Below are 25,765 nucleotides of genomic sequence, written 5' to 3'. Positions count from 1 at the left end.
GATTATTCTGACACAAAAATGAATGCCCATATTCTTAAATGCATACTTTATTGAGACATAAATTACTCATGATTTACTTTACTAATCCATATTGTCTTGGAGTTTGGTAATAACTTGCATAATTTAAAGACTGGCTATTGTTTTTCTATAAAGCCTCTCCATGGAAGAAAGTATGCATAGGGCAGGAGAGTGAAGGAACAAGATGAAGATGACAAGATAATGTGTGAGAGATAGGTGAACACACAAGCAGTGGAAAAAGGCAGAGCACCCATGAGAGACATTAAATATAGACAGATGGCTTAAAAAGAACAGAATGCAAAAGATGTGGGTAAATGTTGCAATACACTACAATAGATTACAATTCAAGAAGTCACTTTCAACTTTCTAAATGCAAGTAAATGTCAGCAACTGTTATTATTTACTGCTTTCTCAAATACAGGTAGTCCTCACTTAACAACCACTCATTCAGCAACTGTTTGAACTTACATCGGGGCTGAATGAGTGGTTCTTACAACCAGTCCTCATATTTATGATGGTTGCGGCATCCTGCGGTCATGTGATTGCCATTTGTGACCTTCTTTGCCAGCTTCCTACTAGCAAAGTCAATGGGGAAGCTGGCAGGAGATTGCAAATGGCAATCACGTGACCCCCTCGTTTAATGATGGCGCAGGATGCACTTATGACAGCAACCGGAAGTGCCAGAATTTTTGTAGTTAAGCAGTGCAGTCACGTGACATCGTGCATTACAACTGCTTAATGCCAGGAATTCCAGTCCCAATTACCATTGTTAAGTGAGGACTAGCTGTAATTTGAATTTCATCTTCTTGGAATGTTAGGGTACAAGTAGCAAGAGGAAAAGGAGCCATACAAAAATACAAACAAAATCACACATGAGGAAATTACACACACACTCTTAACAATCCCAAAGCCTGATTCAATACTATTGTGTAGAAGCAACCAGTACTTTTGCACAGTTATGCCTCATGCTTATTCCATTTGTAGCTCATAAACAGAAGCATCCCAGACCAGGAAGTTGTAATCCACAGTGATCATATTACCAGGCCATGTTGCAGGGGCCAGTGAAAAGATGGCAGCAGTTCAGTGTAGAAGATGGAGAACTGAGCAGTAATTTTTATTTTTATTTCATTTTATTACAAGTATTTTCAAGACTGCCCAACTCAGTGTGAGCAGAATAACCCCAGCAACTCAAACATTCTCAATTTTATATCATCTTATATGACTGCATCATGCCCAATCGGCACATCTCAGAATAGTTCTTGGATATATTTCCTCTTCAAACTTGGCCTACAAAATCTTTTGATAATTTACCTTATGGCTGCTTGAAAGAAATATCCTTCTATACCACAAAGCACGTTCAAAAGGATCACTAAAATGAGCAACTAAAATTAAAAACTATGAAATGATACCTCCAATACAAGAGATTCTTATACAAGAAACAAGATGTAATTGTTTGAGAAACTAGCAACCATAATTTACATAATCAACAAAATTTCCTTAAGCTGACCAAGAGAATTTTGGAAATGAAAAATAATAAAATATATAAAAACTGACATCAATTGAAATCAAATTAACTGAAAGATATGCTGTTACAAATTTAACAATAGTTAAATAGTTGCTAAATACTGTGTATCCTTAGGTAGAAAACTTGCTAATCCAATGTAGTAGAATGAGAAGCAAAACAGCTTTGAATTTAAGACATTATATCTTATTTCCATCTAGAAATTTAATAACTTTACTCATTTTTATCATTCAAAAATGTATAGATTAAAATCTTAATCTGTGGTGCCATTTTCTTGAGTTGTATAGTACATACTATTTTTTTCTAAAAGCAAATCCAGAAAACACAGAGACATCGTTCATACAGATATCAAATGGACAATCACTTAATATTTTTTTCAATGTATATATATCACCTGAACTGTTACTTACCCCTGTTTTATCACAAAGTCGTAAAGTGTGGAAGGATCCAACAGCAAATAATTCCCCATCCAAAGCCCAAGCAACAGAAGTGATAGGATATTCATGTGACTGTGAGCTATATAGTGAACGACCATAACTATCCCACACCTATTTTATTAAAGAACAGAAAACAAGGTCAGGAATTTGTATGATGATGTGCTTTCATTTCAGTGAGATTGTGTGGCTTTTTTTTGGTATCCATGTAAAGTAATATTAACGTAATCTTCATTCAAAACTTAATGGCATTTAAAATTTCCAATCCTAATATTTAACTATTTTTGATTATGTCGGTACACTACCATGAATATTTTTCCAACAAAATCATTTATGTTTTAATATATTGGGCAGAGAAATTATTATTATATTTGTATCCCGCCTTTTTTATACTGTACTTGGTCAGCTCAAGGCGGCAAACATACTTAATACTCCTCCCTATTTTTCCCACAACAACCCTGTGAGGTGGGTTTGGCTGAGAAAGAGTAACTGGCCCAAAGCCACCCAGCCAGCTTTCATGCCTAAGTCTCCTGGCTTCTAGGCTAGCACCTTAATTCACACCAAACTGGCCCTCAGTAATTATAATTATAATTAATATAGTATAAGTAGGTATGCAGTAAGTTTAAAACATTCTTAATAAGGTAGTCATTTAGCAACCACAACTGGGACCAGTAACTTGGTTGTTAAGCAAAGTGGTTGCTAACTGAAACTGCAGTTGTGCTTATGAACTTACTTTAGCTTTCCTTTGCTTTACAGACCTGCAAAGGTCCTAAAGTGTATTGAAATATTGGCTTCTTTTATTTAACCGCACTTTTTATGATGGCTGATAGCATATTACAAGACTTTGTGGAAAGAATCCATACCTTATATTTACAGTCTTCCCCAGCTGAGAGAATAAGATCATTGACAGAATTCCAATCAACTTTTAGAATAATTCCATCATGAGCTTTCCACTGGGAACAAACAGGAAGAACAAAATGTATTTAAAATAAAGCATATAATAGTGCATCTCACAAGGCTCAAGAGCTCCAATATTAACAGGGCATAATATTAAGTAAGTGAGTTAGTTTCACCATTTTTAAATAAACAACATTTTAAAGTATTTGATATGTGGACAAGTATAAAGTTCAATCACTTTCTTCAGTTTGCAAAAAGTTCGCTTTAAGTTAGATTGTATAAACCATGTATAAGGATTTGGTTAATTTAAATTTAAAATATACATCTTAGTACAGCTTTATTACAAATAACTGAAACAGAAAAACTCACAATATAGAATGGATACTCGACACCATTATTTATCAATCCACTTCAATTAGCATATTTCAGTGTAACTCTATTTCTATGTGCCATGAATCGTTGTAAATACAATTCCCATGATAGTTTCACTTGTTTAATAAACAATTAGGAGTGGGCTGAAATACCATCCACTGTTTCCTACAGTTCTTCCCTGAGCAAGTGTTAAGTCTTCCTTCCCACATTTTCCAGAATTAGAGTTAAATATTATAGAACTATAATATCCAATTACAATTTTTAATCTAATTCCAGATTAAGTTAATCCTGGCCCCTTGTCCTGGTGCAGTGTTAAAGGTATTGAACTAGGAACAAGAGGCTCAGGTTCAAGTTTTCCCTCAGCCACAGAAACTCACTGGGAGATTGCTGTGAGGCAAAACAGGGGGCAGAAGCATTGTGTGTGCTGCCTTAAGCTCCTAAATGAAAGATGACATGAATATCAAATAAATAAAATGGGAGCGGTAATGTTACTTTTTAAGTTAGCAAGGTGACATAAACTATCATGCATTAGGCAGTACAGTACTCGTTAACTTGATTAGCTTCTCTAGCTTACATTTCTAAGCTTCTGCACAACAGATACTTCTGAATACCAACTCTGAAATAAATGGTGACAATTCTACCAATACAACACATTCTGTGAATGCTATAAATCATCATCCTACACACAGCAAAGATAAGATGAAGATTACTGTTTTGGAAACTGTTCACCACATAAATATTTTGTAACATTATTAATATACTATATTAATGCTACCTGCAAAACTTTAGCATTTGGCTGAAGTGGTTTGATAACCAGCTGCTTTCCTGATGTGTAAAGAATCTTTTCAGAATCTGGACCCCATGCTACTGAATATATTGGTGTTCCTATAGAGATAAAGGAAGAAAAATACACTGGGATACGTTTGTGAGAAATGCTACTATTATTTAAATTCCAAAATATTTTAATACTGCTCTAATCTATCTGAATGTTATGCAGCGTGTTAAAAATGGATAAAATTAGCAACAAATAAGCTAAACTTTATTTCATACATGATTTTGCAGGGGTCAATGTTCTCTCTGCTCCTATTTAACATCTATACGAAATTTCTGGGTGAGATCATCCATCAGTATGGGATTAGGTTTCATCAGGATGCGAAGTGATGCTACCCAAGTTTGGATGAAGAGGAACAGGTTAAGACACACAATCCAGAATGCTAATGGCAAAGCATTATGGAAGTCATGGAGTAAAATGGCGGGAGAGTACAAGGTTGCCTGATCACAGTCTTGACAATGGCATTCTTCTTGTTTGGGATCCCAAGGGTTTGATCAAAGGAATGGCAAATTAACTTTCAGAATAAAGGACGAAGTATCACTCCTAACAATGGAAAGATGGGTTAGCATTTGATGTTGCTGGTTTGACAGCCCAAGGACAAGGGAAATTATCACTATACACTGGCACAGCATGCCAGTGATGAAACAACGAACACATTCCCATTACTCATGCAAGAACTTGTTAACACTTGACACATTCTGTTCAGTTGCAAGGAGGGCAGCTTGTTGTATTCTTAATACACACCTGAAACCCGAAGACGATTTCATTCATGTTAGCTAAGGGAACAGTATCATTTTCTGCCTGTGGAAGATACCAAACCTCTCTCTGTGCACTCTCTGATCAAGAGTCATTTGGTTTAGCACAACTGGGTAACAGCCAAGACCTTTGGCTGTGCTGCTGGAAGAGCATAAAAAACTCTTTAAAAATCCCAAATCTCCTAACCTCTGACTTCATATGAGAGTTTGACTACTTCAAGAGCATTAAACAAAGTGGCCTTTGCAAAGGAAGTCTAAATGGACTGTGACTTAGCAATGGCAGGTCTGAAATTTGGATAAGCTTTTGAAATCACACAAGGTTAAAGACTGACATTCTATTTGGATTCTAGTTAAAATAGTTGATTGCAATGGAAAGAGTAATAAGTGTAGGATCAGTTGAAAATATACGTCACTCCAACTGGAGATTCTTGATGTCAAGAAAATGTTGCTGCTTTCACCACTCCATGGTTCAGACATCAGAAACAAATCACAGAAGTAGCTTTTATCTGCTTAGACTAAGCGAAGCAGTAGTGATTGAACATGTACCAACATACCATTAATTTAAAATTAAATTATAAGAATTCTAGTCTAATATATGACATGTGAATATGGTTAATACATATACTGATTTAATAATCAGAGACCTTTATATTTAAACAAATGCATTATCTTTCTGTCATCACTGACACAAACCTAGAGTTTCCAGGCTCAAGTGGCAGAAGGTAATTCTCTGTTAAGTAGATAGTCCTGAAAAGTTGCCAGAAACAGCAGCTTATATTCTATCACTGCATAATCAAACCACTTGGTTCAAAAAAAGAGGGTAACAAAGAAGGCAATCAGAATATTTTTAAAGGAACAAACTCTTGAACGATATTCAGAATAAAGTATATTATTGTCAAATGAAAAATGAAATGAAGGATTTGTTAGAGAGAGAGGGAGGAGGTAGAAATAAAATAAAGGGTATTGAAATAGATAAAGAAAGTTAGCAGTGAGGGGAAAGGACAAGTTGATGGCATTGCTTTCTATCCTACTCTCGTCTTTGACTAAGGAAGTATCTAAACAGTAAATTGAGAAAACAAGAATACACAGGGAAGCATTCTTCTTGGCTAGTCTGCATCAAAAGAATTCCCTTACCACAGAGAATCTCCAAATTATGACCTACTACTAGCAGAACTGCAGAAATTTTTATTTGGATTGACTTTTGGAGGATATGACAAAATCTTCAATATTATATTTTAGCATTTATTTTCTGCAGCCTTCAGTTTGTTTTTATCACTGGTTAGTCAACAAATCCAACCATAATAACCTATGGAGTTTCATTTGGGCTGCAGCTGGTATTTGGGCTCTAGCAATGTCAGTTACAACTTCTCAGAATGAACCAACTCCCACCCCCCGAAATAATCTACTGAAATTCAGAGATAATAAATCAAGGCCTGACATGGATTTGTCAGCAGAAAAAAAGGGGAAAAAACCAGAAAAAAGAGCAGAAAATCAGAAAAAGCAAAAGAAGTATAATCAAGTTACTTCCTAGTTGCTCATATCAAAGAATCAGAGAAGGACAGCCTAAATGGGGATGAAATTTTGATTGTGTGAATGCAGAAATGACCATAAAGCAAATTATTTGGATATTTTTCAGCCAGGATACAGCTCTGGGTGCAGGACTGAGATTATGTCTTATCTACATTCCAACTGTATGATTTGTGCAGCTTGAGCTATCCAAACATCTTTATGGAGTGCTGTAACTGCAATATAGAATACCAAAGTAACATTCTCTATCAATAAATTAAAAATAATATACATTAGATTGGCACAATACATTATTCTCAGGCGAACTCATAATATATTTATCTGGTTGAAGAAACAGCAGTATAGAATGTCAGCAATCATCAAAGCAGCATACAGCAAAAAAGATTCAAAATATAAATTAAAACATTAATGAATTAAAAATGGAATATAATTATACATTGGAATAAATTAACAATTGAAAGCATGAGGATTTTACTATCCTTGATATTCCTTCCAATCGTTAGTAATGATGTTTATCCATATTGCTAGCTTCCTTTGATATAAAGTTGTCAGAGATGCCCTCTCCCATTTTCATGGTAACATCAATTTAATTTGGACTAAAGATTTGCATACCACATTAAGTGACTTATTTAAAAAAAACTCAATTGGACCAATTTATTATACTTTTTTTTTTCTCTAGGAGATGTTGTTTTATTTCTAACAACAACCAAAAACCCTGACTAGACTGATCCATTCTGAGTCTACTAGTTCATTCTGATACAGTATTAGCTATTCTTTCTTCTCAGCTGACTCCATCTGTAGTTGATTCACCTGCTGCACTGATAAGCTGCATTAGATCTTTTGGTTCCAGTCTTTGAAAAGTTAGCTTTCAAAATGGTATTTCTATCCATGGCTGACTCCAGACCTTGGAAAGGTCCATATTTATGTTTGTTAACTAGAAGGGAAATTTAGAAAAATAGTCCCTTTGACTACAGGAGTGATACTTTTCATAAAGCCGTAATTTCTTTGCAATGTTGAATATTGTACAGGTGCTCCTTCTTAAGGACCACATGTTCAGTGATCATTCAAAGTTATGACAGCACTGAACAAATAGTATTTATGCCTGGTCCTCAAAGTTACAGCTGTTGAAGCACTCCCTTGGTCATGTGATCAATTTTTGTTTTTTGCTATTCAAAGCCACTGAAAAATCAATTGATTCTTAGATGGAATTTCAAAAACTGCATTGAAGTTATCTATAAAGAAACAACAACTTACCTTGTTGTGCTAATGTGGATCTTAGCATTCCACTCTTGGACCAAATTTTTATTTGTCCATCTTCACCAACTAGAAATAAACATCAAATAATGCCTTTGCTTAAAGAAGCCTTCAACACTTTAACATTTTGAATATTGTAAGTTGTACTAATTTTGCCTCTAAAAAGCAGTATTAACAGTCTTGAAGTATTTCTCATTGCTTTCTGAGGAATTATATGGTCTTATTATTCCTCTGTTCAAACCAGCCTGTTTGGTGTAGTTGGTAAGGAATCAGGCAAGAAACCAGGAGACTGTGAGTTCTAGTCCTGCCTTGGGCACGAAGCCAGTCACTTTCTCTCAGCCCTAGGAAGGAGGCAATGGCAAACCACTTCTGAAAAACCTTGCCAAGAAAACTGCAGGGACTTGTCCAGGCAGTCTCTGAGAATCGGACATGATTGAATGGATTAAAAAAAATTATTCCTCTGCAATTCCTATATTCCAAATAAACAGAACTATCATTCTCAGGGTGACTAATTCAAAGGTAAAAGGTTTTCTAAATTTGTTAGCATAATAATCAATGTGGTTGGAAGAAAAAGGAACTGAATCTTTTATTTCTCTAAACATAAATCATCCAAATGAGAAGGCATACAATGAAAATACTAACAGGCCTTCCATTTATCTTGGAAGATAGCAATGGCAAACTACTGCCAAGAAAACTTCAAAGATGTGTTTGTGTAGTTGTCAGAAGTCAAGGTTGGCTTGAGGACATCTTTACCATAGTCCTGTCTGAATAATTTTCTTAACCATGTTATGAATAATTTAAGAAGAAAATGTAAGGAAATACTCGATAACCTCTAGTTTCAATTCTTCTGTCCTTTTTTTTAAAAAAAAGAAACAAACATTAAAAAACAGGGGAAAATACAATACATATTTAGGAAATCATATTTTTCCGTTTTTTAAATATTTATATTCTTTTTTTATGTATATGTATACACATTCAAATCTCTAATAAGAACAGAAGAGTCTATTATCATCACATGCAAAGGAGTAACAGTGGTCGTATAATATTCAGTGAAGGCTGGCCCAAAGTCTTTTGTTATTTTATGCAATTGGAAAATAGGTTTCAATACTTCCTATCTTATTGTCCGCATGCCAAATATCTAGAGTTTACTAAAGTCCTATATTTACCATCATTAACAACTGGATTCTGATTTTTACCTATTTATGTGAACTGATAATGAGGACTATTTCTGAGCTAGAGTTCTGCAGAGATGAGTAGGAAAACATTCCAAAAGTAGTAACAGAAAAGACACTATCTAGCTATAAGCAATATTTGGAAACTATTACTTCTGCCAAAACAGGTATTACAAAATGCTGACTAAAAGGGTAACCAAATTTTTGCACTTACCATATTCACTATTTTCTTATTTTGAATCTATAAACTGCACATAAATAGTAAGTATGCACTCACTTCATGTCTGTACCATATACAGTACGAGTCAGCTTCTATTTACTCAGGGATTCACTGAAACATACAATTTGATAGGGGTACCTAATTTTGCATAAAGCTGTATATTGCAACTATTTTCACTGTTATATAAATCAATACATGAGTGACAGGCAGCTAGTGTTTTTATTCCATGATGTTGCCTCTCAGATTGTTTACTATCTGACTGAACTATGTAATAAATGAAGCTTTTCATATCCAGTGTAGCCTCTGGTTTAGCTACTTTCTGACCACACAAATGATAATGTACTATTAGAGTTATCTAACTCTAGATAATTTCCATGCATATTCCTTATATAAATTTTATATAGTAACCATGTTGCTTATCTTCCATCACCTAATTGAAAAACTGAAGCAATTACACAACATGTTCTTCCATCCTTTCTTTCAAATTCTGTACTTTAAATAGGAAGCAAATCTACTTCTGAATGTCTTCTTGGGTTAACAGTTTTCCCTCAGAGCACACTTACAGATGAATCCTATTACCTGTAACAAGTGCGGTACCTTCATAATTCCATCTTCCTGCAAGTACAGCTCCACAGTGGGCTTCTACACTTTTTTCAACTCTTCCAGTTTTGGAAATCAAATGAAACTTACCTACATGAATATTGTATGAATTATATTGCATTAGAAACCTGATTTACATACAAAGGCTATTTCTAAAAAACAGCAGTTCATTCTTTTTCTAATTACTCAATTTATCATTATCTGATCAAATATATTCTTCAATTTGTAAATATTTCTCATTCATGTAAGTAATTGGCTTCAATTCAACTGAAATTATTCACAGTTATATGGCACTGAAATCAATAGGACAAATTAGATAAACTAATTTAGGTAATGTTGAAATAAATTAACTTTTTTTAAAACTAGGATCTTGTATCATTGGCATAGCTGATCAGAAGTCCACAATCTTTCTATAAACTACTCAGCTTCAGCTTCTTCTCTGCTACTGCCTTTCCTCATTCCTCTCACCAAACAGCTTAAAAGAAGGAGGGAACAGCCCATACAAAGAAAGATGGAGCAAATAATGGGTATGCTGTGGGTCCCATCAGCCAGGAAGTGTCAGTTGGCGGGAACTAGAAGGCGTGCCTTCTCTTCCATAGCGCCTGCCCTCTGGAACATCCTCCCTCCAGAAATTAGGATGTCCCTCACCCTGCTGACCTTTCATAGGGCCGTGAAGACCTGGCTTTGTGCCCAGGCCTGGGGCCTCGAGTGTGTGGACGGTCCCATCTCTTGGCTGTATTAACATCCATACATTCTTACTTGGCAGCCATGTATATTCATTTTGTATTTATTTTATATTTTAACTGTTTTAATTGTAATTGTTTTATAGTTTTATTGTTGTAAGCCGCCCAGAGTCACTTGCTGAGATGGGCGGCTATAGAAATCAAATAAATAAAATAAAATAAATAAAATAAAATAAATAAGTGCCAATGCCTGTGAATAAATGTTCTCATACTTCCACTGGGCAACTCTCTGCACAATATCTCCTACAACCTATTGTGCATGTTGAAGAATATGTGTATTTAGTTTCACTTTTTATAAATGTTATACACTGAATGCATATTTACTGCAGCACTGTCGTACAACAATATAGCATCAAGTGGAAATGGCTTTTCTGTGAGAAGAAGGGAAACTTTGAATTCAACATGAACATTTCCAACTGGAGTCCATTTTGATTCGTAGTGGAAGTCATTCTGAACTTTTATCAGTACAGGACTGCCAAGTGAGAGGAAGGAAGTTATTGTAGATATTCCTGCCCAAGACAACTGGGTTAATCTTTTACCTGAGAAGCCCTAGTGAGAGACTGGTCTCTGGAGGGGGAGAGAAGCAGAAGATAAAATAGGTTTATCGCTGGAGAAAGAAAGGAAGTTGGAACCAGTGAGAATGGGTTCCAGGTGCGCTTCTCGCCCCGTTTCGAGATTCTAGCCGTGTTCAGAGTCTCCAATCCAGCCTTGTTGTGCCTCCAGTCCGCAGTCTTGCCCGGAGCCTTCGGTGCAGCCTTGCAACATTTCTAGATTGCCGCTTATTTCCAGGTCTCCTGTGCGGCTTCAGCGTGCCTTCAACCTCCAGTCTCACAGTGAATCTTCAGTCCAGTCCAGCTGCGCTTTGAGTGCTCAACCTTGTTCAGGAGTTTCACGCCTATCTAGTTCTGAATCCAAATTGCTGCCTAGTCCAGGGTTTCCGGCTGAGTCCAGTCTTGCTCCAAGTCCTCAGCCTTGCTATGAGTCCTTAGTCCAGAGAATCCAGCCTAGTCCAGGGCTTCCAGCCAAGTCCAGCCTTGCTTCGAGTCTTCAGTTCCCAGTATCCAGTCCAGCCTGAGTTATCGAGTCCAGTCCAGTCTGGTCCTTAGATCCCAGAAGTGCCCAGGGGGCTCTGGCCAGCCCCACCCAGTGTTCCAGTGCCAGCCTAATTTGAGTGGTGTTCCAGTTCAAGATCTTTCAACTTCAGTTTCAATAGTGTCTCGCACTCCAGCTTCTCCCAGCCTTCCAGTCTCCATTAGAGAGTTCTGTTCAGCTGCCTTGCTGCCATCTCCTCCTGCAATCTTGCCAGTTTCTTTGTTGCTGCCCAGTCGGTCTTAACTGAAACCAGTTCTTCTTGATTCTAAGGACTTATTTATTGTAAATAGTTATTTAATAAAGAGTATTTTTGATATTTAATCTGCCTGGCTGCCTCTAAGTCTGATCAGGACATTAACTCCCATGGAACAGCCTTCCCATCAAGAACCAAACGTTGACCTCCTTGAAGATTTTTAGTGGTATAGTTAAAACAGATTTATTCCAAGTGCTTGATTCATAAAGTGACCAAAACTGGTTGCTAAATAAGGGTATTATTACAGTTTTAATGGGGTACTTGTAATGTTTTCTATTTAATAGTTTTACTGTTTTATTGATATATGCAATAATGTGAATTCCATGATATAGAAATACCATAATAAATAATACATTTTACAACAAATAGAAATAATAAATAAGATCAATAACTAATATTATTTTTCTAAAAAAATGTTAATGGGCCATATGCTTTCTGAAACATATACAAAATAAACATTCATTCCTATCAGTTTAAAAAAAAAAAAAAGTATCCCAGCAAGATGAGACAGGATTAGGTTGGAGACTGATAAAAATAGAGAATACCTCTCCACTCTGAATAATTTAAATCTCCAGGATCAATCAGATGACTTGTACCCTAGAGGGTAGAAGGAACCAGCTGGAACTGTATTATCTTCAAGAAATTCTGCAGACCTGGAGAAGCACCAAATGACTGGAGGACAGCAAATACTGTCCTTTTTTTCAAAAAGTGAAGAAGGAAGTTCTAGAAAAACTACCGAGTAGTCAGTCTAACACTGATACCTAGAAAGTTCCTAGAGTAAATCTTAAAGAGATAATCTGAAAGCACCTTTAAAACAATGTATTAATTACCAAAACACAGTATGAATTTGTCCTTGATAGATTTTGGGAAGGTTGGAAACATATTTTTTCTTGACTTTAGCAAAATAACTGATAAAGAACCCCACATTAGCAAGCTAGCCAAGAGTGGGCCAGATAACTTAATAATTACATCATTACTTAGCTGGCTTAAAAACTGTTTTCAAAGAATGCTCAACAGCAGGGTCTCATTGAACTGCAGAGAGATATCAAGTGATATTGAACCAGGATCAGTTCTGCATTCTGTATTATTAAATATTTTAATTAATAATTTAGATGAAGAAGTGAAAGAAATGCTTATCAGATTTGCAGATGACAAAAAATTGGGTGGAATAGTTAAAAAAGAAATAAAATTCAAAGTAGTCTTCATAGGTTAAAAAAGTGGGGTAAAGTAATAAAATTCTATTTAATAGAGGTAAATGCCAAGTTCTTCACTTAAGAAACAAAAATCAAGTACACATGAATTGAATAGAGGATACTTGGCATGGTAATGGTGATTGAAAGAACTTGAAATTGTACTTGATGAATATGTGATATAGCTGCAAAGAAGGCAAATGCAATTTTGGGCTGCATCAGCAGAATCATATAAATTAATCTTTCCAATCTACTGATCAGACACCACCTTGAATACTCTTTCCAGTTTTCAGCATCACACTTTAAAGATTCAGAGAAATGGAAACAGATTTAGAGAAGAGCAATAAAGATGATTAGGAGATTAGAAACTCTAGGAAGAGAGATTTAAGGAATTAGAACTAGGGATGTAATAGTGTTCTTGAAACAGCTAAAAAAATGTCAGAGGCCAAATACAGTATGCTCTCTCATATTCCAGAGAATATGAGCATATGACACAGAATAATGGATTTAAGTTATAGGAAGACATATTATGATTCCAGTATTAGAAAAATCATCAGTAAAAGCAGTTCAACAATGGAACCAGTTATCTAGAGAGATGCTGGGGAACTCACTGGATGTGTTCAAATGGAGGCTAGATAGGCATATGGTAGGAATGCTTCACTTTGGACCCTTGCACTGAGCAGGGTTTTGGGATAGATGACTTAAATGAGTCTTTTTAACTCTATGATTCTATGAAATGCTAAATTAATAAAAAGATCATTAATAATACAGCAGTAATATCTTATTAGAAAGTTGATACTTGAATCAATAGCATGGATGCAATTGACTAACAATTTACATAATTATATTCCATGTACCTAATATTCCATGTATTTGCTATTTTAATAAAGTCAGTCAAAATCAAATTAACACTTACTTTGTATGATGATTTTTCTAACAAACATGGCTCAAATGGCCATTCACCCTCAAACATCTGCAACAATTTTGTGCCAATGTGCAAGTTTCCTGATTGCTAAACTCAATCCTCTAAGTAGGCCAGTGCTCCCATCAAAATTTCTCATTCTAAATCCTGATAGAAGGCGCTTAACAATAAGATGTCCAACCGGTTAACAGCTCTTGAATAATCTGTTATTTGCTACTGGAAAAAAAATCTATTATGAGCTAAAAGGCTGAAGTCACTGTATTGCGCTATGGAAGAGCATCTTACAGTTTTAAGTGTAAAAGATTCTGAAGAAGGATTAAGACTAAAAGCCTATTGAAATTACGAAAGACTCCTGATTTCTTTTTCTCACACATCTACAATCAATGACAAACAGTAGCTACTGTCCTAACAGTCAGAAATTACGCTGAGACGAGGAGTAGGTCTCTAGTGTTTATTACTGCTACATTAAACAGAATCCTAACAAACTGAAGAAGCGTGGGAAAAACCCACACAGATAAACCCCAAAGGCTAAGGCGGGTCTGATCTGTCTCTCTTTGAATGGCTGCTTAATTCCTCAGTACTACGCATGCGTTTTCCCCCCTGGATAGAGGCCCCCTCCTGCTTGCCATCAGTACTCATGACATCACCCTCCCCTCCAGATTCACATTCCATTTCAGTCCCCTCCCTTCCAGAGGCTTGATAAGAGTCTATGTCTCCTTCTAAGCTCCCATGGGAACTGGGCAACGATGGAAAGTCTTCAAAGGAAAACTCCTCCAAGGACGAATCAGTGCTGCTCTCCAGGTCTGATAACGCTTCTGGCCCAGGTGGCTGCTGCTGGAAAATAGCTAGATAATTAGAAGAGTCGTCCCCCCTCCCCCCTGGGAAATGCACGCCTGAGGTGGAGGGCTGCGGTTCCCCCCTCTCCTCTGTTACTGGTGTCAAGGCTTCGGGTGTGTGTGTGTGTGGAAACTGCAAACGTACGAACTCCTCTGCCTGGGATTCCTCTGCTTGCTCAGCCAAGTGAGGAATCTCTGGTAGAGTGCGAGGCTTGGGTTTGTGGGGGAAAAGCTGATGGAATCGATGAACTAGCGTTGGTGCATGCACATCTCTGGCATTCTCCCACGTGCCCTCTTCCTCAGGGTACCCTTTCCAGTGTATGAAATATTGGATGCCCCTTCCCCTCCTCCTAGAGTCCAGAATTTCCTCGACTTCATAGTCCTCCTCCCCCTCCACAATTACTGGAGGTGGGGGGGGGGCAGTTGCAATCATAAGGCATTTGGGGGAGGGTCCTTGGCTAGCAAGGCTCTGTGAAGGACTGGGTGGATTTTCATGGATGCTGGCAGCTTTAAGCGATAAGCCACTGGATTTATCTGCTGTACCACAGTGAAAGGGCCCACAAACTTAGAGTCCAACTTCTTGGAGGGTCTGGTAGAGGTCAAAAACGTGGTAGAGAGCCACACTTTGTCTCCTACTGCAATTGCTGGCCCCTCTTGTCTGTGAGCATCTGCAGCTCTCTTGTAAGCACTCTTTGCCCTCTTCAGCTGCTCCTTTAACAACTCCTGTACGGCTTGTTGCTCTTTAAGAAAATCAGCCGTGGCTGGAACAGCTCCCTGCTGGGAAGAGGTGGGCAACACCCAAGGGTTAACCCCATAGAGTGCTTGGAAAGGAGACATCTTGGTAGAGGACTGTACAGAATTATTATATGTAAATTCTGCCATGGGGAGTAGGGCTGGCCAATTGTCTTGCTGGTAAGTGGTGTAACACCTGAGATACGGCTGTAACCATTGGTTAATTTTCTTTTATTGTGAGTTTATTTAAAAAAACTGAAATTGTGGACCACTCTCATGGGTGCCTCCTGAGTTGCCGGTGCCAACGGGTCAGGCTTCTTTGGTACGAAGAAGGTAGGAGCAGACGCTGGGGAAGTAGATGGTCGGATGAACCTCTTTTGGAGATTAGAATCCAAGTAATCCTTTAAGGTGGCTAGTTCCTTGGGGGACATGGGATATTGTTTCCTTGCTGGAATCTTGGCTCCTGGTATCAACTCAATGGTGCAATCACAGTCCCCATGGGGGGGGGGGGTAGTGCTGTGGCCTCTTGTTTGCTGAAAACATCTGTGAAATCTGCATACTTGGCTGGCAACTGGACCCCCCCCCCCCGCTTCCGTGACTGCATTGGTTGCTGGAGAGAGCAGAGCGGCTTGAATCTTGTGGTGCTGGCATTCCTTATCTGGGAAGGAGATTGCTCCCGTAGTCCAGTTCAACAATGGGTTGTGGATCTTCAGCCAAGGTGTGCCCAGGACTATAGGCACATTAAGTGATGCCGTAATGTAAAGTTGGATCCACTCAATGTGGTCTCCCGTTGTTAGTTGCACAGGTTCTGCGAACCTTCTAATCAGTCCTGCCTTGAGGGGCTGGCTGTCAATGGTCTCCACTTCTATGGGATGTGGCAATTCTATGGTAGGGATGTTGAAGTCTTGTACAGTCTGTACATCAATAAAATTGGTTGAAGCTCCGGAATCCCCGAGGGCCTCTAGCTTGACCTGGTGCTCTGGGTTTACGTGCATTATTACTGGTAAGTAATAAAAGGATTGCCTGGAATCCTCGGAATGAGCCCTTCTTAATTGATTGATGGTCTCCCTGCTGAGCTCTGTGGAGGGAGACCGACAGTTTCCCTGGTTGGAAGTAGAGGCGGAGGTGGCTCTTTTTTCAGCTGCTTGCCCTGGGGCTCTTACGGAATTTGCTTGGCTTCTCGCTGGGCAAGCTCTCACCGTGTGCCCCTGGCCTCCGCAGTAGAAACAGAGGGCTCTCTCTCTCCTCTGTCTCTCAGCCTCGGAAGTAAGCCTCCTGCTCGCCCCGATCTGCATCGGCTCGCTGGTCCTGAGTAAGGAAGTGCTGTGGAGAGAGCTGGAAATCCTGGAAGCGTCCTGAGGCCCCTGCCTCTCCCCGGCTGCATTTGTCTGAGCTCTTCTAGCCTGGCATCTATGACCACAGACAACTGATATAAGGCTTCTAGCCCATTCGGCTGCTGGTCCCTTTAGCAGACTTAGGATGAAGGTGACTCTGGTTCTGTCTGTGGGAAACTCTGCTGGTCTGCTGTCGAAAAACATTGTGCGCTGTGTGAGAAAGGTTCTCAACTGTCCTGCTTCTCCTCCAAACTTCTCTGGTAAACTGCCCTGAGATCTCAAGACTATTGGTGGAGCTGCTGCTGCTGCTGCTGGCACTGGTTGTGGGTTAATCAGAGCTGGTTGTTGTAACTGCTGTAGCATGGCAGCTTGTAACGTGTTGATCTGGAGATCAACTTGTTCTTGTTGTTGTTGCAGGGCTGCTGCCAATTGTTGGATGGCTTGCCAAATTTCCTGGTTTTCCGAAGACATTTTCCAAATGTCTCTCCTTTATTTTTCTTTGTTCCTCCCTCTTTCGATGGGAGTAGGAGTTTGTTAGGATTGATGTCCTAACAGTCAGAAATCCCGCTGAGATGAGGAGTAGGTCTCTAGTGTTTATTACTGCTACATTAAACAGAATCCTAACAAACTGAAGAAGCGTGGGAAAAACCCACACAGATAAACCTCGAAAGTTAAGGCGGGTCTGATCTGTGTCTCTTTGAATGGCTGCTTAATTCCTCAGTACTATGCATGCGTTTTCCACCCTGGATAGAGGCCCCCTCCTGCTTGCCATCAGTACTCATGGCAGCTACCTAAGCAGTAGGTACTGTATCTTAGCATTAATGCATGTCATTGATAATGAAACTAATTTAAACAAACATGAACACTTGGTATTTGCTGGTATTGGTAGACATATTAATCCTTTTTGTTACTGCTTCAAATCAGATTTTAAAAACTGAAACTTTTAGTAATAAACTTTCTTGATAATATAGTTCGGAACAAAAGATGAAGAGACTCAGTTTCAACTTTAATTCTCAGTTTTATAAAATACTTCTTTTTTCCTGTTTTTATTATTTAATGAAACCACGAAGATTCTCAACATTGAAGCAATTCTGTTCTGGAAATCATTCAAATAAGAGATTATCAGCCTTTTCAAGTACAGCATGTACAGAATTATGTCTGTTATATTCATTTGCTACCACAAACCCCTTAAATATTCTGCTCCAAATTTAACAATTAGTCATCAGTGAAACAAAAACTAGCAGGGAAAAAAGTCACTTTTAAGGAACTAGTACAGATTATATAGAAATAACAGAATGAAGGAAGAGCTTACGCAAAAATACGGATAAATAATTCTAATTCTTTTTTTCCAAAGAGAAATGGACCTTTATATAGATGTAACTTTCAATCTATCAAAGAACAAAGTAATTAATATTATAAACTTGTATGGGACTACTCAGAATTAAGCATTATTAAGGTCAGTGGGACTTACACTCAAGTCAGCATTTTCAGGAATTAACTCAATACTTAGGAAGAACACATATAAACAGAAATTGGAGTGGTTGATACAAATAGAAGATCAAACTGAAGAACAAGTTCTGATGTACAGCAGTGGACTGGAAAATGGAAGTGCTATTTTCAACCTGAGTTTTGGAAGTAAAGATTACAGTACAAAGACCTTTAACAAACATCCAGGAATTATGATGGCATTATTCAGTTTTGTGAGATTGGTAGTAAATGGCTCTGATGTCAAAGTGAGTCTGTGTTAAGGAATCTAACATCTGCAGCTATCATCAGCTTAGCTGCTGTGATGTCACATTCCTATCATTTCAGACTCACAAGTTATTAACATTTCTTATAAAATTGAAATATTTTTAGGATGTTTAATTTGCCATGTAATTAAACTGACTTCTTAGCACATCTCCATGTTGTTTTCCCTCATTCTTTAAATTTTAAAAATCATTGTATGGTTTATATACCATACTATTTGAATCTAAACCTTGTAGGTTATGGCTTAGTATAGTGTGAACCTAGATGATTGGTAGCTATGATTTGCTGAATATGCCATAAACTCTTAGCAAGATGCATGAACCCAGCTATACTGTTAGTATTTCTTTGAAGAATTCATTTGAAATACATTCTTCTTTTGGAGATCTGTTTGACAAATTTGTATTTTTAACTTGTCAAGTTCTTCGATCCTGGATATTCCAAAATATTCTTGTCCATATATATTTTTCTTCCACTTATAATTAAGGTTAGTGTTATAATTAGTCTAATATTAGTTATTGCCTTTGACTTTCATTAAAGCTACTGTAGATGTACAGGAATCAATTGTCTTTATCTATTGAACAGACTTGAATTGTCTGAGGGAATCAAATCCAATTTTGTAAGTATCAGTACTTGAGTCCTAGATATAGTCATGTAAAAAAGTACATCCCACTGAAATTTTTGACTTTTTCAGCATATTTCAACATACAGATATTTGATCTTCATTTCAACAGTATTGATAAAGGGGAAATAATAATGCACCATTTACATTTTGCAGTCCACTGTGTAATTTAAATAAACATAAATGCAATTTTTGCATGTGGAAGAATTAAGTATATCCCTACATTTATTACTACCTCAAATACCTAAAATTAGAATTAGGTGCACCAGATCTTAGGTGCAAATGATTAGAATATTGTTAGAGGGGAGCTGGGAGGAACCTGTTTTATTTAAACCTCAGACATTTAGTTTGATTTTCTTTTTGTTGTTAAGTGTGTTACCACCATGCCTAGATCAAAAGGGTGTGTGGTATCACCATGCCTATATCAAAAAAGCTCTTTGAGGCCTTCCAAAAGGAGGTTATAAATGTCTGGGAAGGGATTTAAAAAGAACCCCAAACAACTGGACATCAATCATTCCACTATCCAGAAGATCATCTACAAGTGGAGAAGATACCAAACAACTGGCAACTTGCCCAGGCCAGGCTGTCCCAGCAAGCTCAGCCTGAGAGCAGAATGTAAGATGCTGAAAGAAGTCTTTAAGAACCCCAGAATTTCATCATGTGACCTGCAGAGTGCTCTCGCCACAACTGATGTCAAAGTGCATGAGTCTACTATTAGATAGAAGCTGCACAAATTAGATCTACATGGGAGGTGTTCCAGGAAGATACCTTTGCTGTCCAGAAAGAACATCATGGCAAGACTAAAGTTTTATCTATGATAAATTCAATGAACACAGGGTTGTAAGTAAGGGAGAGGGAAAAATAAGGGTAGAATAATTTTTTTTTGTTTTTGAGGAACTTCATAAAAAATAGATTGTGAAGGTAAGTGGCCTGTTTTTGAACTAAAACTTAGCAAAAAATGTAGGTTTTCACAACTGCTATTCATTGATAAAGTGACTTCTGGAGGTAACACGTAAGTCAATATCTTGGCAAAGTTGTAACAGGCATTTCTCCCAAATTATTAGTGAGGCCACTGAAATTGAAACCCAAGATCAGAAAAACCACATCAACAACAGAGCTTGCCAACTACCTGGCCCAAATACCTGGAGAAACAGCAAGGTCTTCAAAGCTTTGCAAAAGACTAACAGGCTGTTCAGATTTCCAGAGGAATGCTACTGTATGTCTGTCACTTCAGTGATAAAGATTTGGGTGCTCTCCGCACCACTGAATATGGGCAGTATAAAAGGACAGGGCATTTGTTGCCAAGTTCAGTTTCAGATTAGCTCTGAAGAAGGGAACAGAATGGCTAGTGAAAAATCAGTGCATATTTACTGTCACACATGGCATTATCTAGAAGGTTAGATGTTGCTAAGGTGTTGGACTAGGAGCAGAAGCATAGTCTCATGTACTCTCATCCACAGAAGCTAATTTGGTGACTTTGAATCAGTCACTTTCTACCAAACCAACCTACCTCACAGAATTATTGATGTGTAGAAAAATAGGGGGGAATATTCTTTGAAATCTTGAAGGAAAGGCAGCATCTACTTAAGAATTAACTAATTAACCATATTTACAACCAGCTCTTTCTGATCAAAAATACACACTGTACTAAAGCATAATATACTTCGTTTAGTTTTGGCTTAATATGTTATCTAGTCACTATGGTTTCTATTTAGTGTGATATGTGAACGAAGCCATAGTCTTTTCTTCAGTCACTGTCTGAAAGTAGCTTGAAACCACGTTTCAGCAAAATCTATGAGCTCATCCTCTCTCTCGTTATTAATAGCAATCCAATACCATGCAACGCAGGGTAAAAAAAAAAGTGAGTTTTTAAATTTATTTTCCTGAGTAAAAATATAGCAGCAGTGAGTACTGAGTTTTAAAAGGGAAAAGGGGAGCTTTCATCTGACAGGTAATAAATAAGAATTAGATCCTAAAGCTACACAAAAGTGATTGATATTGATAGCAGAACCTGTACCAAAAGCAAATCTAAGTAATAAAGATAATAGTTCCTATTTTGTAGTAGTGCCATTTAAAGAATTATTCAGATACTACATACAAGATATATGCTATTATTGTGCCAAAAAAACTATAAAAGACTAATTTATAGGAAATCCTTTATTACATACAAATTATTTTTGGTCTTAATGTGACAACCACCTACTGAATAATTAACCTAGCAAACCTTAAAAAAATCTACAGTACTATTTTGTTCATCAAGATATATGTTAATCTACAAATTTCAGTAGCTATCTTGTTAGATGTGATTCAATGAGTTATGGTCTACTACTTATATAACAAAGCAAAGTCTCAGTAGATACATTGTACATTTTGTTCTATTAAAAATAAGTTGTATTAATAAAATGCAATGAACTCAAGGGAATTCTGGTATTAAAACTGATGATTTAACGCTTACTTTTGGTTACATATGTGCAGAATCAATTTGCTAGATTTGACTGAGGGCATACTAAATCTCTAAAAAAATATATTAGAGGCTATATAATGCCAGTATATGCATCACATTTGCACTCTTCTTTTTATTAAAGTGCATGTACATATTTGTGTTGCTGTGTATATACGGGGTGAGGGTGGAAGGCAAAAAACAATGGAAATAATAGGATTAAAGTCATTCTCCTAACCTTTGATCTTTTCCCCCCCTAAGTTTGGTACTTCTATATTTTTTTTCCTATATCCATACTATAGCTCTCTGTACTAATAAGAAAAAACAATATACAGGTAGTCCTCAGTTAACAACAGTAATTGGGACCAGAATTGGGACTAGCACTTACTTTGACAGGGTGCAGGATTTTCTACCCCACCCAGACAAAGGGGGGGCCTTCTTAGCACCCATGTTGACTAAAGAAGGAACAGTGCTGGCTGAGGAGGGACCTGAGAGGATATCAGTGTTGATTCAATGACTGTTGAATCAGTAGGCACAGTGCCTGGTGGGACCTGATCTATCAGCATCTTGGAGCCTGGCTTGAAGGCCATGACACGGGAAGTCACAAGTCCCAGGCAGCTGACAAGCAGGCCGATGAGTGGGTGAGTGCTATGGAGTGCAGCTGGGCAGGGGAGAGGGTGCTGCAGTGCTGTGTAAGCATGGCCGGGCATGCGCTACAGAGTATGGGTGGGACATGCTCCAGGAGGGCATGCACTACAGAGTATAAAATCCCTGGGATCTCATACTCCATAGCCGGCTTCTCAGGAGAAAAAGCGCGGGAGTGTCTTACCAGAGCAACTTGTGACCTTCCATGCTGGCTTCCCCATTGACTTTGCAAATGTCGATCATGTAACCATGGGATGCTGCAACCATTTTAAGTGTAAGCCAATTGCTAAGTGCCTGAATCACTATCACGTGACTGTGCTGGGATGGCTGGAACTTCAAGGACTGGTCATAAGTACCACTCGTTTAGCACCACTGCAACTGTAAACAGTCTCTGAGCAAGTGGATGTTCACCAAGGACTACCTGTACTTATTGGATAAAAAGTAGTATTAATTGTCATAAACAACAGAGCTCATCTTCCACTATATTTACCTTGAAGTAAATCAATTGATCCAGTGGGCCTTAACTGAAGTGTGGATCCTTACTGCAATTTGATGTGACAACTAGATATGATGGAATCTTGCTGATTCCTGATTTAGTATATAGCATGAGTATGTGATAGGGATCAGCAGAAACTTTAGCACAGTATTAATTCTAAAACATTTCTTCTCTAGTGATAATTGTTAGCACTGGAATTTCTATTGAGAAAAAATGGTTATATATTATAAGGAAAGCATAGAGTTTAAGCATATTCTACTTAAACAGCTGGTCTATGTCCACTGAGTCTATTTTAACTCTAGACTTACACCATAAATATTTTCTTATAAAAAGGAGCTTGAAACAGTGCATTTTTCCCCAGAAACTATAATTACAATTTTTTATTTTGTAAACGTTTTATTTTATAAATTTCAGTTTATCTACACAATTTCATTTAATTATATCTGCTCACGACAGACTGAAATCTAGGGGAATATACTGTCATCCTGTTACATTTGCTATTATAAATAAAGTTCCATCTCCTTAAATTTTCTGTGAGAACGTTAATCTCCAAGAAAATACATAGAAAATGAATTAATTTATCAAGATGTTTTATTAGTAGAATCTGTCTTCTTCCACAACAAACAATTATTCAGTAATCAACATTGTTGATTAAACAATTAGCATTGTGGAAAATTCATCTGAAGCCAAAAAAAAAAAAGCTGTATTCTTATACATTCATAAGTAGAGTATTAAGTGACTAGACCCTTCCACCTCCAAACAGCTATTTCTTCAGTGAATTATTAGCAAGGTCTCCAATCCACATGCAGACAGTTATAAATCACAACGTATCACGTGCATAATGCCGCACAGGAAAATACCATGTTTAGTATCAGCAATACATAAAGTGACAATTATTCTTCTTTCCAATAAAAGGCAAATGGGAACATATACTTTAATTCATAGCAGAGCAAAGGGAATTGTACTATGTATGGTTTGAATGTGCTTCTAGGCAAATCAATAGCAGTTTAACAGTTCTTATGGTAGACATAAAATTAACTTTTCTGAACCTCCTCTTTCCCTTACATCTACCTTTCTGCTGAGTTTGTGTGTTTTGAGCAACTGCTTTGATTATGCCAAAGATCTTGTTAGTTGCCCAGAGTCACCGGTTTGAGATGGGTGGCTATATAAATTGAATAAATAAATCTGGTTCTGGAAAGTAACACTGTTATGTTAAAGGTTACCATACCATACCAGTTATGTTTACATTTCAATAGTATTTGAATAATCTGGCATATTTTGCCAATTGCTTTCTTAAATACCTTATCCCAAACAGATCCCCATCATACCAAATATATCACATTAGAACTAGTGCATTTACTGTGCAAAATTGCTTATATTTTGTAGAAAAAAAAGTGGAAGAGAGAACACAGAATAGAAAATGGCCAGGTTTATAAATAGCAATTAGCCTGGACTTGTTTTGATTCACTGAGTGTAAATGTATCATGCTTTAGATGTCATTGAAAAGATATAGTACACTTATCAGGGCAACCAAAACTGGGTCTAAGGCCAATTCTCTTTGGACAATTTCCCCCCCTCACATATACACATGCCTAATATACATGCCATCAAAAATCTTTTAAAAATCATGGATATACCTTACAAAAATATATTGAAAAGCTAATACCCACATTCCTTTAAAGAAATTGAAAAACATTCACACTACACAGATAATGCACCACACCAAAGGCAACTCTTGTTTATTCCCATGTAAAAGTACCTACCCAATAAATCACCACAAATATATTGTACAATAAAAGAAAACTCATAAGCATAAGCCATTAACTCATTGGGGATGCCATCTGGTTACTAGAAGAATAACTGAAGGGAAAAACAAACAAGAAATTGGCCAAAACATTATTTGTCTAGACAACCAATCTTATCTTGTTTGAACAACAATGGGCAAAACAAATCCTGGCATTGTGTTATGTGCAAATATAATTGTGACACCCACAGAAGAATCTAACATTAGTGATTTGGGATATATTTCTGATAGTACACCAAAATGAACAACATACATTTTCAAGGCAACTTACCATCAGAACTTGTAAGTACAAAATTCTCAGCATGGGTTTGTCTCTTTCCACCTAAACTTTTTGGAAACCAGTGAAGATCTATAGGATAGATATCATCAGGAAGCTTCACAACTTGAGTTGTTTCTCCATTTAACAAGTTCCATTTTATAATCTGGTGATCATCACTGCATGAATATAGTTCATCTGCTGTTGTCCAGCCTACACAGCTAACTAATTCTTTATGTTTTAATAGAATTAAGGAATAGATTTATTTCTAACACATCTGACTCATGCATTTTTCAAAAACAATGATTTACATTTGTTTTAAAAATTGATACAATAAATATAACAGTACATTTTATTTTTAAAATGTCATCTGTTTGAATATTCCAGCACAAAAAAACATACATGGCTGACTTTAGGATATGCTTACTCCTAGAACTTAAAAAAAAATAGTTGTACACTTTTGTATGTATGAGGGCTGCTTTGTTCAAACGACAGCACCGTATTTTAATATTTATTCTTCAGAGAATGTGAATAAAGATTAATAAGCACATAGTAAAAATGTTGCATTGAATCCAAACTAATTCAGCTGTAGATCCATTGAAATAATTAAGACTGGATCATTACTAATTCCTTTAATTTAAACAGAACTTTAACTTACACAATATGAACCTTTCCTACAATAGTGCAGTTTAATATTACAAACTGAAGTTTAACAGTTAAAAGTCTTATTTATATTCCTCCATTTTGAGAACTGGCTGTTTATTCCTATTCTCTGCTTCGTGGTTTTTAATCCATCATCAATCTATAGAAGATTCCTTCTTTGAACACTTCCTGTTGAAGTGTTTAACAATGGATGGTTTAGATGAGGTTTCAGGAAGTTATCAGATCACCCCTATTCCATATGCCTTCCACATTCTCAAAACCTCTAGAAGGCTAACATGATTTATTTTTTACAAGCCCTTTTATTTCTTTTCAATACCATTGATCATATTTTTTTGTATGGGGAGAAACTGTCTCCAACTCAATCCTACCAAGACCAGTGGTTGTGGGT

General features: G+C 37.1%; 1 protein-coding gene across 4 annotated transcripts in view; it reads right to left on the bottom strand.

Moving 5' to 3' along the window:
• The window catches only part of IFT80 (intraflagellar transport 80), a 66,604-nt gene extending 41,641 nt beyond the window's left edge, over positions 1-24,963 (bottom strand). For 2 of the 4 annotated variants that reach the window (XM_063306497.1, XM_063306498.1), the window contains exons 1-6: positions 24,730-24,963; positions 9,583-9,693; positions 7,612-7,680; positions 4,019-4,128; positions 2,838-2,927; positions 1,951-2,088 (exon numbers count right to left, since the gene is read on the bottom strand). In XM_063306497.1, coding sequence (XP_063162567.1) covers positions 1,951-2,088; positions 2,838-2,927; positions 4,019-4,128; positions 7,612-7,639 — 366 coding nt within the window. In that variant the 5' untranslated portion in view covers positions 7,640-7,680; positions 9,583-9,693; positions 24,730-24,963. Of the gene's footprint in view, positions 1-1,950; positions 2,089-2,837; positions 2,928-4,018; positions 4,129-7,611; positions 7,681-9,582; positions 9,694-24,729 lie in introns of those variants that run through there. The other 2 variants (XM_063306495.1, XM_063306496.1) reach the window with 1 other exon arrangement.
• Between the last annotated feature and the right edge of the window lie 802 nt (positions 24,964-25,765).

Source organism: Candoia aspera, chromosome 6 (genome assembly GCF_035149785.1).
Source record: "Candoia aspera isolate rCanAsp1 chromosome 6, rCanAsp1.hap2, whole genome shotgun sequence".
NCBI classification, from domain to species: Eukaryota; Metazoa; Chordata; class Lepidosauria; order Squamata; family Boidae; genus Candoia; species Candoia aspera.
Note: the sequence above shows the minus strand (reverse complement) of the source record. Positions and strands in the feature narration are given on the sequence as shown.